Raw genomic sequence first — 18,210 nt, 5'->3', positions numbered from 1 at the left:
TATATACTACTTCTTAAGCACTTTAAGTACATTATTTTTCAAACAGATAAGTATTACAATAGTTTTTTTTTTCAATATTGTTCAGCAAGTCACTGTTAAAGTAAAATAATATAATTATTACATTTCAACATTTATACTTTCCATCAAAGTGAATTCAGATAATTAAATTAAGTGAGTATCAAAGCATAAAAAAAAGAAATATGCAAAACATGAAAGTTGTTTAGTTGTAAAACAGTTTATAGTGTCACAAAAATGTTTTGTCAGTTAAATCAACTTAATGTGTAGCCATCATGAGACTTTTTAGTTTTTAGTTTCAGACTCCATTGTAACTATTGGTGTTCATATTATACATTGAAATGAAGCACATTTAAAAAAACAAATTTTAATTTTATATACTTCTCTTTAAATAGAAAAATATGAAGGATAATGGATTAAAAACAGATAATGAATTATAATAAATTTAGAAAGCAACAAATTTTAATATTGAATTTTAAATTGAAAATTATTGAATTTAAAAAAAATTTGTTTAGCTTAATTTAGAAAATTAAAATTTTAAAAACATCAACAAAAATCATAGTTAAACACCCTAATAATATATTATCATCCTATTTCAGTTGAAGGGATGTGCAAATTTAATTATGAGCAGTTTATATTTATCAAAAGCTATCTTTTCCTTTATTAATGTCTCTGTGTTAATAATTCTTCAGCTGTTGTTACAATCATGAAAAATTTTGAATTTGATTTTTTGGTGGAAATACACATTGTGAGGTACCCTGAATCCAAATAACTAAATCACGCAAAATGGTGCAAACAGCCAAGCTCAAAAATGAAAAGTCAAATAAAACTGGAATTTCATATTTAAGGCGTGTATAAACAAAGGAAGTTACAGCAGATTTTTCAATGACATTGACCAGCAAGGAGTACCACTTTATAACATCAATTTTCTCAAAACAGCTGATTTTTGAAAAAAAAAATTATTGAACTCGGTACAATCAAGTGGTCTTTAATATATGCTAGATTTTATCCTCATTTAAATAGCCTGAGAGGGTTTGAATAATGAATTTTTAAGAAATCTTCCTCTAAAGTACCTTTAATGTTATTTACTTGAAATAATTAACCATTTAGCATCATTAAAAGTTATAAAAATGCATGAATATGAACAATGAACAATTTGAAAATTGACTGAATTATTTCATCTCAATTTTTTATTGCTTTAATGAAAACTATAAACAATTAAGAGTGAGCTGATGACTCTGTCAATCATGGTTGGGAAGAATAACAAATGGTGGCTGTTTCAAAAAATTCATTCGTTAAGTTATTAAATACTTTTTTCATTTTTAAGAAAAACTACATCACAGGAACTATTTCAAGTACAGATGTTTATTACTACTAAAATTGAAACCAATTCAATGCATCTAAAATTAGGTTATAATGATTATGTTTGCAAGAGCAGAAGTTTTAATTATATTTGTGATTATGAAGTCACAAAAATTGGCTTTATGGGAAATCATATCTGAGGAACTATTAAATGTAAAGATGTCTATGAGCACTCAAATTGAAGCCAGGTAAATGCCCGCTAAGTAGTTTATTATTATTTTCATAGGAATAGTAGTTTCCACATTTGACTAAATAAATTCATAAAATATTGATTTTTTCAGAAGAAAAAATCCTTTTAAAAAGATTATATTAGGTTTTTTCACATTTAAGGTAGTTTCAAGGATATGGTGCACTAAATGAAAAATTAGCACAAATTCTAAGTTTTTCTCTAATAAAATGAACTTCTAGGGATGTGAAATTTAAAAATTTCAATATATACTTTTTTAAGAACATTTAATGTACCTGTTGAATAGCCAAGGTAAAAACAACCAGTTTTAGAAAAAAAATAACACAATTTTTTTTAACTTGAAAATCCCAAAAATGATTTTTTTTGGAATGTTTTGAAACAGCAGCCATTTTTTATATCTTCTAACTATAGATGCCAGACTCATTGATTTTGAAGAGTAACTATACATAGTTTCCATTAAAATAATAAACAATTGGGTTGAAACGACTTACTTTTATTCTCCTCTTGGACTATTAGCAATTGCTGGAATGAGATTATTGAGATTAACTGACGTTGGTGACTGGCTGGTAATCAATGATAGATAAGGAGGCGCTTAAGGGTAGTAGAGACAGTTATGAATAAAAATTATTTTGATTTTAAAATTAAATGACTACATATAATGAAAATTTATATAAGTTGCAGAAGCTTCATCAGCAATATTTATTGATTTTAGAAATTTTATTAACTTGTTCCAGGCACTTCCCTTCCTACAAGGCTCCGTGCTCATTTTCAGTCCCACTGAGGGTGAAACTTTTAACTTTTTTTATGTTGATAAGTAAAAACTACATACAGACCTTTTAAAGAATCATGCAAAGAATACTTTACAGTTATCTATCTTTATCTTTCTTGTTCCACCTAAAGAACATAAGGACCCCAATAAACAATCTTATCTGCTTGAACATAACCAAATAACAATGATAAAAAATGACTAATATTAATCAAAAGAAAAATTATCAATGAAAAGACCATAAATACAATTTAGAAATAAAAAAGAAAAAAGCTTTGGGGAGAATTCCAAACCTGGATATTTATTTTTAACAATTTAAAAAGCAACAAAATAATTTATTTAAAAATTAATTTAAGCATATTTTCTTACACATTATACTAATGGTAATGAAATATAAAAATATTGTTCTTACAATAATCTTCAGTTCTAAAACAATTATAAAAAAAATACTTATTTTACAAAACAATAACAAACATGATACAAGTATTAATAAATAGTATCAAAGATATAAAATTAGTTCAACAAAGAGACTAGTTTTAAAGGCTGGTTGGCAGTAGAACTTGTTTGAGCCTCATATTGTGAAAATATTGATCATTTCAACAAAGCAAACTGATGGCCCCCGAGTCTGCTCCCAAAAGAAGTAGCCTGGTCAGAGGAAGTAATGCCAAAGATGTTAAAACACCTTTTAATGAGTCGGTTCTAAGTTTGGTGGAACTGTAGCTTGCAGATGGCTCGATGCCAGAATGGACACCAATTCTATTGGCTGTAGTTCCCCAGACTAACTCATTCCCAAACAGTTCCAAACAATGAACAGGCTCTGTGGTTCCTCTGAAAAATTAATTATAAGTTAACGGCAAGGAAAGATAAAAATAAAAAAGGATAGTCTCAATCTCAATGGCTCATTGAGTAAACCTGACATGTTGAAAGATAGTGATAGCATTCAAGATTCTGGTACTTACTTAAGGTTGTAAAGCAGCTTTCCATCATTAACATTCCACAGAGAAACAGCTTGATCTAGGGCAGAACTAACAAGAATGTGTTCATCAACTGCCACTAGCTGCAGAACCTTCAAGCATAACAGACAATTTGAAAAATGAACAACAAAATGTTTGTATTAATAATAATAATAATAGGGTTACTTTTATCAATTTCACAGAAATATAATTTTGTTTAATGGATGAATCCCTTCAAAAATTTATATTTATTTAATTTTAAAGGAACATTTTAAATCAATGAAATTTTCTAATGAGCAATTTTACTTTTCTTAAATGGACATTTTATTCAGCCTATATCTTAATGTAATCCAACAGTTAGTTCCAATGCCTTACTTCAGCTTCATGTGCCTTCCACGATGATATGATGCTGCCCATTGTCATATCGATTACAGTGAGCTGCCCAGTGGCTTGTCCAACAGCCACCCATTTGGATTCTGGTGAAAGTACCATACACCTGACTAGGCTACCACCACTTTGACTAATCTGGAATCATTATTATTAAGACATTCTTCATAAAAAATATTCAAATATAAAATGAATTCTAGTTCGATTCATTATTCATCATGTCAAGTGATATAATAATAAATAAAACTTTTACAGTTAATTTTTTGAGTCGCATTAAATTAGGCATTTTAATATCAAAAATTCTGAAACCAATTTCATCGGTACTTTTTCTACATTTGGAGTAATTTGATGTTTTAATAATCACAGTTTTGTTGTTGTATGAAGAATTTACTAAGTAACAGTTAGGTTCATTATGGTTTCCTAAGGATAATATATAAAAAATATATAAATATAAAAATATTGATAAATGTTGACAGGAGGCTGATAAACATAAAAAACAATAAAAGAAAAAAGGGCCTGGATTTCAAAAGTTTTACAGCCAAATTAAGCAAACCAAGTAAAAAAAAAACCCTGTATTCTACATGAGTTTAATAGAGGTGAAATCAATGGATTTAATGAGTTATGGGGTAGTCAGTATTATGGATTTACAGAGTTATGGTGCATTATAGAATTTTCAAAGCTTTAGACATTTTTAGCTATTACTAGATCTACAAGAATTCAAAGTTTTGATTCAAAGGGGAAAATGGAGCTGAAATCTTTATAGTAGTTTTTTTTTATTAAACAAGTTTTACACTAGGACGATTCCTTTTGATTGTAGACGCCTATACAAACTTTACAATTAAATAATTAAACAATGAAATTACAATATCACTTTGCTAGTTTGCTAGTGATCTTAGTTTTTGACTGCCGTCAAAACAGCCCTGATGAAGCCCTGCAACGTGGGGCGAAACGTTGGCTCAATAAAATAGTATAATTATCTAATATTTGAGTTTTTTTTTTTACCGCACCCGGACCATATTCCATTCATCAATAATTTTTATAGTTATAGGAGTATTTTTCACAATCTTAATTTAATAATTAACTTACAATAACTAAATAATATTATTTTTTATAATAAATAAAACTCATAGAAAGACAAACATATTTCAAGACTAAACAGCATAGCCAATTTCAATCCACTAAATTTAATTTCGAAAGATTCCTGTTAACTCAACTCATTCTAAAATAAACAAAACTTTAATACAAACCTTAAGTTCTCTGACGTAAGCGCCAACACGAGTATCAAGTGATCTGAGAGTAGGATCAGTTGTAGCACATAGTACTTCAGGTGAAGATTCACGACACGCCTTTATAGTATTTACAACACCTCTAGTTCCATCAATAACTGAAACTTGGCGGCCAACAAATGGATCCCATAAATGAAGTACTGAATCAGATGAAGCAGTCAAACGGGTTCTTTCAACCCAAGCAAGTGAAAGTACTGATTTACGATGCTCACTGTAAGTCCACTGTGCATGGCTAACATGACTACCATCTCCCTTTTATGCAAGAAATAACAAAACTAAGTCACTATATTTGAATCAAATAAAGAAAATGAATAAATAAGAAAAAATGTATAACTGTAGAAAAAAAAAACTTCATTATGAAAACTGTACAAAATGTATGAACTGAACATAAAATAAAAAAATATTCAATTTCTAAGCCATAAAAAAGTAATTACTTGATGTTTATACGACAATATCACATAAACTAATAATTGCTGATCAGCTCTGATCCACAGGGTTACAGATTTAATTATCTATGAATTATATTTTATATTAACATAATAAGATATAGCTTAAATTTTTGTGCTTATCAGTTATATAAAATTTTGAACCACAGATTCTGTCTTACAAGTATTCATCTTTTATTAGGATGGTATATCATGATAGAGAAGTATGCACAATTCAATTGACTGAATGTTGAGGACACTACCTTTCAGCATGAGCTTGAGTGGAACTAATTCTGCTGAATTAATAAACAGTGAACATAAGCCTTGTAAGCCAAAATAGGGCATTTTAAATACTATAATAAACTATCAAAAAAAAAACTTGAGGTTCAAAATCCAAAATAATTAACCCTAATGATATGTTAAAGATACAAGTCTTTTTATGATAATATTGCCAAAAATACTAAACCCAAAGATGATCCTTTGAGAATGAATGTATATCAGTAATGTTATGCAGATATTATAGACCAAACACTTATTTTGACTGTTATATAAGATCATTCAGACAAAGAAATTTTATAAAATAAGTCATTGATATGGTAACAGTAAAGAGGAAATTATGAGTTGTGTTGTAGTAAAGGTAGACAGATAAATAGAGTAAGAAAAACACAATTTTTAAAATTTAAGAGTTGTCGATTCTTATAATCACATTAATTTAGTTGATTAGTTAACATCAATTGTTTTTCAAAGTAATATTATTTTATATGGTACGTCTGATAGCGCATAATAATCCCACACTCATTTGAAACTATAATCAGTATTCTAAAGAAATAATAATAAGTCATACATCTTTTTTGCAAGTATATGTAAAGGGATTATAATAAATATTCTTATTAGATAAACAAAAAAAATAAACATTAGCAACATATGAACAAATGATTAGCGAGCTAATACCTGACTTCTAAGAGACCAAAGCCTCACTGTTTTATCTCTTGATGCAGACATAAAACTGTTTTCACTTCCAAGAGGAATAATATGCTTTACAGTATTAGTATGCCCAGCAAAAGCCTGAAGTTTTATTTGCTTAATGTTGAGGCCACTGTTCTTTTGGTTCCTTCCTAATTCATGTTCCCAATAAGCCAGCCAATTTCCATGGAGATGTCTGCAAAATTATCTTCATAAAATTATTTCATTTTTACTATGCTAACTTTATAAATAAATTAAAACATATACATATAAGAGGGAATGGATCGAATGTTTAATCACAATCAACTTTTGATTTTTTCAATGTTCCCCTCAGTCATAGGAAGGTTTAAAGCTACAGAAACCTCGCATGTAGTCGTTACAAAACAAATTATGAACAAAATTAAACATAATTCGCATATAACCAAGAAAGTGTAATTTTTTTCACAGTTAATATATACCAATCAATTTGTTTCTTTCTAAAGAATAAGAACGATTTTTTTTTTTTTCGTTTTTGGCTAATTTTATTTGAATGGTAATTAAATTCTCTTTAAAACAAAAAAAAAAATCATTGAATTCAGACTAATATTGGGAAGATACAGCCTATTTAACTTTTACCCATATATTAAAAAATTGTAGAATTTAGGAAGGTTTTTTTTGAACTTAGTTTCTTTTTTATTATAACTTGAATGCTGTATACTGCTGCACATTCTAAATGATCATTTGAATGATAGGTAATTGCCTACATAAATCCTTATGATATAATATGATAATATTACTAATGAGCCATAAAACAGTTTTTGCATTACAGTTTTATGGAAATCGGTCAGTAAAGTGTATAGAGAAACCAGATATTTTATTTACCGATTTTTCTTTTATATTATTACCACATATTTTTATTATATTTTTTTATATAACTCTATAAACTAAATAAATATAACAAAAAATTACTTCAATCATTAGTCCATTGTGTAATTAAAAATAATAATGTATGCTTAATTCTAACTAAATATATTAATTGATATCAAACTTTCAATTGTGTACAATTATTCTATATACATCTCCAAATTCAAAAATTGTGAAGCATTGCCAGGTCTGCTAATATAATTCATAAAAGATCAAAATATACAACTGACAATTCCAAAAATGCAAACTACATTTTTTATTAAAGTGAATCTTGAAGTTTGATGAATTAATTATCACTTTAAGAACCCAAAAGTGTTTAGAAAACTCATTAGACAAAGTATTTATTGGTTCTTAAAACTACGAAAAGATGATAAATGTTTCATAATAAATGATTTACTCAAAACTTCATTTTGCATAAAAATGTAGCAAGGAGAATTTGATATACAAAACCTTATTTTTACTGGCATTGTATAGTGATCATCGTAACTGAATATCACTGAATATTATCAACACCACCTTTTGAAAATGTATGTTATAAATTTTTTAACCTAAAAGTAACTATATTAAATATTTAACTTATTTCTTCCAGTCTAATTCATTGATTTACCTGCTTGTGTTCTCACTTTTTTTTGTATTCTTTGATGACAACTCATCTCCAGCTGGACTCGCAGACTTAGATTGAGCTTCCTAAAATTATTTTAAATCTCTTATATTTGAAAACAAATAAATATGAGATTTATAATTATATCAGTAAATCAGATTTGCCACTTTTTCATTATATTAATTTACTACTTGTTTGCTTACCTGCCAACAAGCAGTAAATTAATCCAACAAGTAGTAAAAGCCATAAGAGTTTATTCTTTAGAATAAGTTAAACTTATAATGCCATAATAGACAGCTTAGGTGATGAATAAAAATTAAATTAAAAAATAGAAATCTGGTAAATCCTGAAATCTTACCTGAATTTCAATCCTATTTCCAATGATAATTACATTTCCAAAACTCCCAACAGGTGTCAGTGGTGACTCCTCAGGAATGCTTCGAGGTTCAATTTCACATCTTTCTAAACATTAATTATTCTCTTATAATTATTTTCTTTATATGCATACACAAATCTTTTAACAATTATGAATAAATATAGAGATATTATGTTAAAAATAATAATGTTGTTCAAGATCGGCTAAAACTATTCTAAACGGCTTCGCAAGTTGCAGGTTGTTAAACCTGCTTCATACCCAAACTGGTTATTGATAGTTAAATAAGAATATTTTTAAAACTAAAAATAAGTATAAATCAATATGAAACAAGGGACCTAAATAACACAACATTCATATTCATAAATAATGATTAATAATTAATAATTATGAATAATGATTAATTATACTGCTACTAGACACTCTGAAATTACAAATGAGAACAAACAGGCAAATTTTCAACATAATTGCTGAGCACAAAAACACAAGATTTATAAAAATTAAAAATAAAAGGAGTATCTGTGCCAGATGCCAAAAAAAAAAAAATTATTTTACAAACACAGTCTTTATAATGAAAAAAGTTTATAAACATGATTAATGGTAAATGTAAAAAATAATTTACTTGAAACATAGGAACTTTCTTTGTAGTAAGAAGAACAAAGGTGTTTAATTAATTCATGATTTTTCAAAGTTTGTTCCATAACATTTTCTCCAAAAAAATCAGCAAATGGTGTGTAACTTAGGTAAGCGAACTGTGGACCTAGAGCTTCCTTCAGCTCCTGCTGTGCCTATGAGATGATAAAAAAAATTAAAATTTATTGCAATAAAATAATAAATAATACAATTTTCACAAAAGAAAAAATATTAATAAATAGAAGTCATTCTAATCATTTTTCCCATTTAAATAGGTTGATGTCAGAATATATGATGAGATTATGACCACTTAAAATAAAAAATAGTATTTCATTAAAATATTTACAATTAAATCTTCATAAAAATTTAATGGGTTATGATTTATAATCAGGTTATATCGCCTATTACGAGTGTAAACTTTTATAAGTCTTAATCAATAATTATCATTAAGCCCCATTATTTTTTAAATATTCAAAGTTTTCAAACCACAAATCAACAATTAAATATGATTATCCCTTTTTTGTAGTCATTATTTTCAAGTTGTGTAATCACAAAACTCTCCTAGGTAATAACTATATCAACAAACACCTTATTTATTTAATATTATGTACAAAACCTTATTTATTTAAAATTCAAATATAGCATTTATATTTCTAGGAGATTGTAAAATAAAGATTTCATGCAATATGATAATTTTTAATTAGTTAAAATGAAAATAGTAAAACAAATTAAAAAATGGCATAATTACTTCAACTTTGATGCTTGTTTCGATAGCACTAGAAGCAGTTTTATTACAGCATCCATCTTTTTCGATTGACTTTGTTTCACAATCTAGGTCAATATCTGTTTTCCTAAAGTAATTTTTTCAAAATAAATTAATCATAATCAGGCATAAATTTATTTAAACATACTAAAACTATGTTAAAATATAACCCTAAAATGTAAATCGTATTCATCATAAAACATTAATTTTGTATATTTTGTGTTTCAAAGTATCTGATACTCTAAATACATTTTTTTAAATAACTCGACTTACAAATCAATTAAATAAATTTAATTAAAACTATTTATTGCATGTATATATCAAAATTTTCATGAATCTTAATCAAATATACCAAGTATATATTAAGTGTTAAAGGTACATAAATATAAAGGGTACTCGATTTGAGGCTGAATGTGTCAAAATAGCTTTTTGGTGGGTTATTCCTCTTCCATTATTCCCATATATTTTTCCATTCAGGTATTCTTCAAGGTGACCCGGTAGTTGGAAACTAAAATTTTTTAGCTTAATTTTTCCTTCACTAAAGAAAGATATTAATCTCAAACTAATTCGGCTGGTAAATGCACCAATCCGACCTTATTGGAAATTACTTGAGACCAGTAAGTGGTTTATTTTTTGTTTTTTTAAATATTTTTATAGACACAACAGACCTTGGAGGTCCAAGGCCATGTGCGATGTACTATGGAAATACATCACACGTTTCTTGACGTAGTTTTCATAGGGTGGGTTCGTCACTCCCACACCTAAAGTGGTTTATTAATGTTTTATATTTCATTTATTAAAATAAATGTTTATTATTTGAGTAGTTCAAATCACCAATTTGTTAATTCTTTTTATTTGTGATTTTTATTTATTAATTAATTACTTCTAATCCAAAAAAAAAATTATTATTCATTGTCCAAAATAATTTCCTATTTTCAATTTTCACATCCTCAATTACCATGTAACTACCTAAATTGAACACTCATTAGATCCAAAAATTGCTATGACTGTGGGCATCAATAACACAAGAGAATAAATAAGAGGCATCAATAACACAAAAAAATAAATAAGAAAACAGTGTGAAAAGATAATGTGTAATGTCAGTTGAAAAATGTTAGCTTTTATAATTCTTCACAGTCAATTTCTGATTAGCTTTTACTTAAAAATAATTTGTCCACTTTTATAATTTATTTATCTATTTTTTTTTTATGAATTTTTTTATTTATAAAATATTGAAACACTAAAGTAAAACATAGAGTTAATAAATAAGTAAGTAAATTAATGATAGAGTACTACAAACAAAATGAGACTTATGTCCCATTCATAAGAAACATTCTCTTAACTGTGAGAACTACAAAGGAATATCCATTCTACAATCCTCATATAAAATATTTTTCAACATTCTATTCCATAAGCTCCTCCGTTTTGTTGAAAGGAGGATAAGCCAGTATCAAGTAGACTTCATGAAGGGCTTATTAGCAACACCAACTTTCAGACCAAATCTTGTTAACGAGAACAATGCTGGAGAGAGCTGCTGAAAGCAACAAATAGTCTACTTCTTTGTGGATTTCCATGCTGGCTATGACAGCGTTGTTCAAGAGAAACTTGAAGAATGACTGTTTCCCAAAGCATCCCTCTGAAAGCTAGTGCACCTTGCCACAATGACAATGAAGGTTGCTGAGAACTCAGTGAGAGTATCTGGAGCTACATCTGAGATTTTTCATTGCCACAAAGGACTTTGGCAAGGTGATTGTTTGGTATGCTTATTGTTTAACAATGCCTTGGAATGTTCCATTAGGGTCAGGAATCCAAAGGCAAGAGGGGCAATTTTCAGCAAATCATACCGAATTCTAACTTATGTTAATTTTTTTTTATTACCTCCAGCCTAATCCTTTCTGGCATAATATGAAAGGGTCATCGTAACCAACCTAGTCTAACCAGAGTGGGGGATCACGTTTTCATTCCATGAGGCCACCATGAAATAAAAGTCAACCCCACCAGACCAGTTTTGAACTGGCACCATTGCAGTTGCGAGGTTGCTAAGGTGGATGTCTTAACTCTCTCGGCTACATACAGCCTCTAACTTACCCCAATGATTTGGGTATTGTTGGACATAGTTTTCAAAGCATGAAGAGTGGCTTGTTGAATCTACAAAGAACAGCTGCTAAAGTTGGATTCCTGATAAATGAATCAAAAACAAAGCATATGTTCTACAATCCTAAAAAGAAGAGAGTATCTAGGAGGGGAAATAAAAACTGGAAATAGGCCAAAACAGTGAATACTGCTGGTGGCTCAGATTGGAGGAGGCCTTGACTCTCCATGAGTTGTCCTACCATTAAAAAAGAAAAGAAAGTAAACAAAATTCGGAAAGTGACATTAATCAATCATGCTACCGTTTATATAAGCTTAAGAGGCTTGATTACTCCAATGGTTAGCCACATATTATTCTGTTATTAGAGAATAAGCATGTTATATTACTTCCTACACTTAAAATAAATGGAATATCCAAGATAATGTATGATAATAATCTTTTTTAGAACCAATAATATTTTTTTTTGCCAATTATTTGTATTGCCTTTTAGAAAGTTAAAGTTCTGCTACCTCTATTTCTATAAATTGAACACTGACTATAACTATAAGTACCAGCAACAACCACTTGGCAGGAAGAGGTACAAATGTTTCCTAGAACGGTTGGATACTTATGTTTTATGCAGCACAAATAAATAAAATAAAGCATATACAAAAATGAAAATTCCATTAAAAATATTGCATTAGTGTACCTGTCACAATTAGCTTTAGATAAAACCAGAAAAAACTTTTGTAAAGTTTGCAGAAGAATTAGTCTCTGTTGAGGACAAGCATGACTGCTCAAGGAGATGAGTAATGAAAGAATTTTGAGGCCGAAACCACGGCGACCATTTACTCCACTAGGAAACAATAGACTTCTTGAACCAACAAGTCTTAAACATGGATCTACAACTCCTTTGATTATACCATCCTAAACAAACAAATAAAAAACATAGCAGTCATGAAGTTTTTAATAACAAACATTTGATTTAAGAATTCATATTTATTAATAATTGGAGGACATACTAATGGAGAAGAATCACTAAACAATAATAGCATGATAATGAATGATTATTTTTTTAGTTTGCATCACATTTCAAGCTGTAATGTTTTCAGATAGAGGGAATAGCAATAAATAAATATAAAAAATAAAACAAATGAAAATTTTAATTCTACATATTTAGGAAAATAAAAATTTAAATTCTTGTTCACCTGTAAAATATCATTGAAAGTAGATTCAGTGAAAAAAGGTATTGTATAGGAAAGCAATGACAGAGAACCAATAAGGGCTCCTTCCAGTGATGGAGTAAGCTTCCGTTTACAAAGAGCAACTAAGTCAGTTATATGAGGAAGGTACTGACAAACTATCACCTGGTCTCCAAATACACCTAAAACCATTAAAAATATTATTATAATGTTGCCAAAACAGAAAATATTGAATAGAAGTTTAAAAAATAACATCATACTAAGAAGGCAAAACGAGATTATACAAGGGTCATTCAAATGTAAACAAGAAGATTGAGCCAGCGGCCCAGTAGGAGAGTGGGGTAGCTGGTCCAGCATCATAATAAGTAGGGGAGCAGTGAGAAAAAAGTGGCTAACCTTCTGTCCAGAAAAATTTTGCAGTGTACAATTTTGTGAAAACATACTTTCAAAACAAAATTGTTTCATTGCACAAACCTTTATTTGAAGGACAAAAAAGAGGAAAACTGCAGCATAACCATCAATGAAATAACTTCCAAAATTCACATCAGTGTTGGAAGTACACACAATTTCCATGAGACTTGAATCCACTTTTGCAAGAAGGAAATTGGAGAGGCCACCACAGTAAAAGACAAAATGAGTTTTTCTGCTAGAAAATAATTTAAATAGTGTTCTGCAATTCAAAAGGTGTACTTTTGCTGAATTTTTTATTTAGACAGAGAATAGTTAATCCTGCATACTATTGCACTCGTTTAATCAAGCAAAGGCTGCTTTTTCAAATATAATACCCAATCAACATCATTTAGCTTGGTGACAATACCCAATCCCTTACTGCAATTTAAACACATCAAAATTTTGATGAAATGTTCTGAGAAACACCTGGTCACCCTCTGTATGGTATGGACCATCTTCACATGTTTGGATGATTGAAATTGGCTTCAAAAGAAAGAGGCACTTCATCAATGATGCAGGGGTTGAAGAGTTTATTCGCAACTGGCTCTAGGAACGTCCTTCTTCTTTTTTACAGTTAAATGATAAAAAAAAAAAAAATAATAATAATAATAAAATAAGATGAGGCTATCAATTTGGAAAAATGTGTCAAGTAGAAAAATGAAGCATTATTGGTTGACCATTTACATATGTTTATAAAGTTTTCAAACCAAAGTCTTATTTATATTTAAATGACCCAAGTATGGAAAAAATAATATTTTCTGAGAGCAAACATTTCCAAAATAGGACTTTTATAGTGCGATAATAAAATAAAATTTAAAACAGTTCCTTAGGAGGAAAAAAAAAACAAACATGTACATAGTAGTGTAGAAACTTTACATGAAATGGTATTACTATGAAATACTATAATATTTACTTGATGTGATAAAGTATACTCTGAAATAAAATTGGTAGACAATTTCTCTTTTAAAATTTTGAAAATTAAAAATGATAAACCACTAGATTGGAGTCCCCTAAATGATTCAATTTGAAATATCTGGATAACACATTCAGTAACAAAGGGTCATCTTCCACCTTTGAAATATGTTTTTAATCAATTAGATTCAGAGATTAACTGATGTTTTTCTAACCTTTAACCGATTCAAAATTTAATGGTAAGAGTCTCAACCACAAAAATTTGTCTATTATATTTATTGTTCCCGCTTATTCACTCATTCCCTCTTTAGTCAAAGTTGACTCTTTCAAATAATGCACCAAATCAAAGACATTTTTTTTTCTTTTTAGTTACTTTTAAAAATTGTAAGAATAGGTCAGAACAGCAAGAGACGGCTGCATTAAAAGGAATACAAATTTTTCTACTTCATTTCAAATTCTAAATTTTTTCTAATGAAAATTTTAACAATTTATTTTTTTATTTTTAATAAAAATATATTTTTAATTTACATCATTTAATTATTAAAGTCAATACTTTTAATTATGCATCAATATTACTTTGAGGTTCCTTTTTAAGATTGTAACATCTTAAAATAGATAATATCACTTAAAAGAAGTTACAAAGAATTCATATTAAATATAAATACACAGTTCATGTTAAATAAATACAGCAGTAATATATGATTGACAGAATATGACTAGAACTACATTTAATTCACACTTTAATTATTAATTAAACACTAGGTTACTTAGATCATGTATTAATCAATACGCAGCTCATTCAGCATAAAAGTTAATAAATACACATAAGAATGAAATTACCTGTTATTGATGCTAGTGAGCGTAAGAGGTGAGTAGTTGTAGAATCTCCGGTTAGAGAATAATCCGATGAAACCAGCTGTGCTGCTCCTGTGTAGGCTAGGCCAAGCAGGCGAAGAAGTGACCTTCCGATATAGACTGAGGTCAGGACAGGTCCAAGGCGAGGGGCCAACCAGGCGAGGCTATCAGTCGACACCTCACACACCTCCCCCACATACGTCTTAGTAGGGTCCCACCCAACACACCCAAGGCATATTAGATACTCAAGATCTGGCCAGTGAATTTCAATATAGCAAACGAGAATATTTTTTAAAGCGAATGACAAACGCACATATCCATTGAGTCCTATTTTATTTATTGGTCGAATGCTATAGCTCTTAAGCAAGCTTGCAGCTTAAGTCATGCTTATGATTAAAAGAAAACAATTATTTCAAAATATATACTCCAGAGATATTTTAATATCTATGGAGATGGTGGATAAATTCAAAATGTAAATTGTTGCCATTAACAAAAATAAACATTGGTAAAGAGATAAATGAGTATAAAAAATAATATGAAAGATTGGATCATTAATAGAATAATGATGTTATCAATTTATATGGATAGGAGGGTATAATTATAATATTGCACCATGACTAAATATTTTTAGTTTAATAAAAGTCAGAAGGTAAAGTTAATAATTAATTACAATTAATAAGCAACTTCCATTTAAAATAAATGACTTTATGTAGTAAATTGCATTTGGATGCATTTTATAAGTGGATGCCTATTAAATTCCTTTTGAACGTGATTCAGGAATTTTGTGATTTTAAATGTCGAAATAATTCTTTGTAATATTTGAATTTAAAGATCATAAATTGCTCAAGGTCAAGGTGAGAGGAAGTCCACTGCTTACCTCAATGTAAATAATTGAAAACAATATTGTGTACATACATAATAAAAATACATATAATATTAAAAAATTCATAAGTACAATCAAACTGAAATTAGTTTAAAAATAAGGAGTTCATAATGTATTGTTATGAACAGAAATTTATGTCCTAATGATGAATTTACTTAAAAGAACATTTAATTGTTGCAATATCAAGTAACAACAGAAGGCTCTGCCTTTGGCTCTGGAAAAGAAAAAGTTAGAGTTGATTGAGCCTTTGATATGTTTTTGCATGAGATTTTGACTCAGTGAGAAATATAACATTTTGACAAGTAAATTGCTAAAAGTTATAATGTCCGTATTAAAATAAAGTGACATAACTATAGTTAAATTTAAGATAAAATAATTAATACTAACTTAATTATATTCAAGTGTCATATGCCATTATATTATATGCCAGTGAGTGAATTTGTGAAAGGTGAAATCAAATGAGAACTCTATTGATACAACAGTTTGAGGATATCTAAGGAATATTTAATAAATCAAGCATAAGTATTATTATTTATAATGTTTTTTTTTTTATTTAATTTTAATGATAAGAAATGGTACACAATAAAACAGGATTTTTTTTTTACTTCAAATTATTCCTGGAAAGTCCAAAAAAAACAGAGTAAAATATTTTGAAAAAGTAAATAATGTTTTTAATTTAAAACTTAGTCAATTCAAACTATGGAAATTATAAGTTTCAATTAATGGGTAATGTTAGTTCATAAATAAAAAAAATTGTTTAATAAAACATAATTTTTTAAAACATTTTATAAACATTATTACTAATAAGTCATAGTCATAATATGTTTGATGAAACAATTAGTAAGAAATACTTAACCTAAGTAATATCCTAACAAGATTATATCATATAACTTATATCCAAGAAAAATAAATAATATATATACACCCAAGTGCACTGATGAACGATGAATTTGTTAAGTAAATAAAATAAATTGTTAATAAGGAGACTGTAAACTTGGATCTTCCATTAATTAAATTCACCGGTTTATGTAAGGAATAAACATTTCATAATTTTAAAATAACTTATAATAAACTTATAATTGAATGAACAATAAAAGTATTAAAAAATTTAAATAATACTAATCAATGATTTTTTTTTAAAATAAAGATATATTGAATTACTTATAATTTTATTTTTAATTTTAGGCAGAACCTTTTTGGAGGAAGCCCTTCATCTGTTTCAAGTCTTTGTAGAGCACTAAGCTAGTCATGTGGAAAAAAATACTGAAAAACATTAAATAATACACATGTATTGTGAATTTCATTTTAATAATCCACTCTCCTCCCTTCTCCCAGCCTCCAAGACTAGAGTGATAACTATGGCCAACTAGTAGGTATATAATATTTTCTCAATATTATTGTATCAGGTTGGATTGAAAAATATTGTAAGATCAATTAAGCATCTTAGTAACTGTTTTTATATGACTAATGTTAGAGGAAGGCCAGAAATGTTGAAGGTAACTCTTTAATTTTCCTACCAAAATTAAAATTTCAGAATAGAAAAATGTATTATTCGTAAATTTTATTACTTTAAATAAGAAGTGTGAAAAAAAAAAATGGGTGATGTAAAATTCATGTGTGGCAGATGTAAAAATAATCACCCAGTAATACCTATCTTTTAGAGAATCACTCCCTTTTCACTATATAGAGCAAAATTCGTACATGCCTTATAATTACATAATTATAAACTGTTCAAATTAATTTATTTAAATGATAGAGAAAAACTAATTAAGGTAATGTTTATAGGTTAGGTTGAGGTTTTAAGGCCCTTATACATTCCAACTAGGGCAAAAAGAATGTGTCACCTTATGATCAGAATGTTAAGCCCGAGATTCAGTACTTGCTGCTATGAAATAAAAGTCAATCCATCTGACAGGATTCAAACTGACACTGATTCTTAATAAAAAATACTGAGTTTCTCACTACTAAGAGGCAGCTTGAATTAAGAGGTTTTCAAAGGGTTAACTTAATTGTATAACTTGTAATTAAACTAACTCCACAAAACTTAGTTAATTTTCCAATACGAAAAATTAAGAAAAAATATATTTTATTTTTAGCTCAACTAAAAAAATAAGTAAGGCCAATATTAGCCAGTCAAAATTGTTCAAATAGTAAATAAACTATTTATTATCGAGCCAACATTTCTTCCCACTTTGCAGGGCTTCAAAGCTTATTAATTAA

General features: G+C 28.2%; 1 protein-coding gene across 3 annotated transcripts in view; it reads right to left on the bottom strand.

Moving 5' to 3' along the window:
• Positions 1–974: 974 nt before the first annotated feature.
• Wdr81 (WD repeat domain 81) overlaps positions 975–18,210 on the bottom strand; it is a 45,115-nt gene continuing 27,879 nt past the window's right edge. For 2 of the 3 annotated variants that reach the window (XM_014436015.3, XM_014436014.3), the window contains 12 exons: positions 15,093–15,309; positions 12,897–13,072; positions 12,398–12,615; positions 9,603–9,705; positions 8,844–9,009; positions 8,207–8,310; positions 7,855–7,934; positions 6,333–6,540; positions 4,918–5,208; positions 3,659–3,808; positions 3,290–3,396; positions 975–3,158 (listed from right to left, as the gene is read on the bottom strand). In XM_014436015.3, the coding sequence (XP_014291501.1) occupies positions 2,927–3,158; positions 3,290–3,396; positions 3,659–3,808; positions 4,918–5,208; positions 6,333–6,540; positions 7,855–7,934; positions 8,207–8,310; positions 8,844–9,009; positions 9,603–9,705; positions 12,398–12,615; positions 12,897–13,072; positions 15,093–15,309 (2,052 nt within the window). In that variant the 3' untranslated portion in view covers positions 975–2,926. The remainder of the gene's footprint in view (positions 3,159–3,289; positions 3,397–3,658; positions 3,809–4,917; positions 5,209–6,332; positions 6,541–7,854; positions 7,935–8,206; positions 8,311–8,843; positions 9,010–9,602; positions 9,706–12,397; positions 12,616–12,896; positions 13,073–15,092; positions 15,310–18,210) is intronic. The other variant, XM_014436016.3, reaches the window with a different exon arrangement.

Source organism: Halyomorpha halys, unplaced genomic scaffold, assembly GCF_000696795.3.
Source record: "Halyomorpha halys isolate HHAL.00 unplaced genomic scaffold, Hhal_1.1 Scaffold1757.1, whole genome shotgun sequence".
NCBI classification, from domain to species: domain Eukaryota; kingdom Metazoa; phylum Arthropoda; class Insecta; order Hemiptera; family Pentatomidae; genus Halyomorpha; species Halyomorpha halys.
The sequence above is the reverse complement of the archived record's forward strand: the minus strand, read 5'-3'. Positions and strand labels throughout refer to the sequence as shown.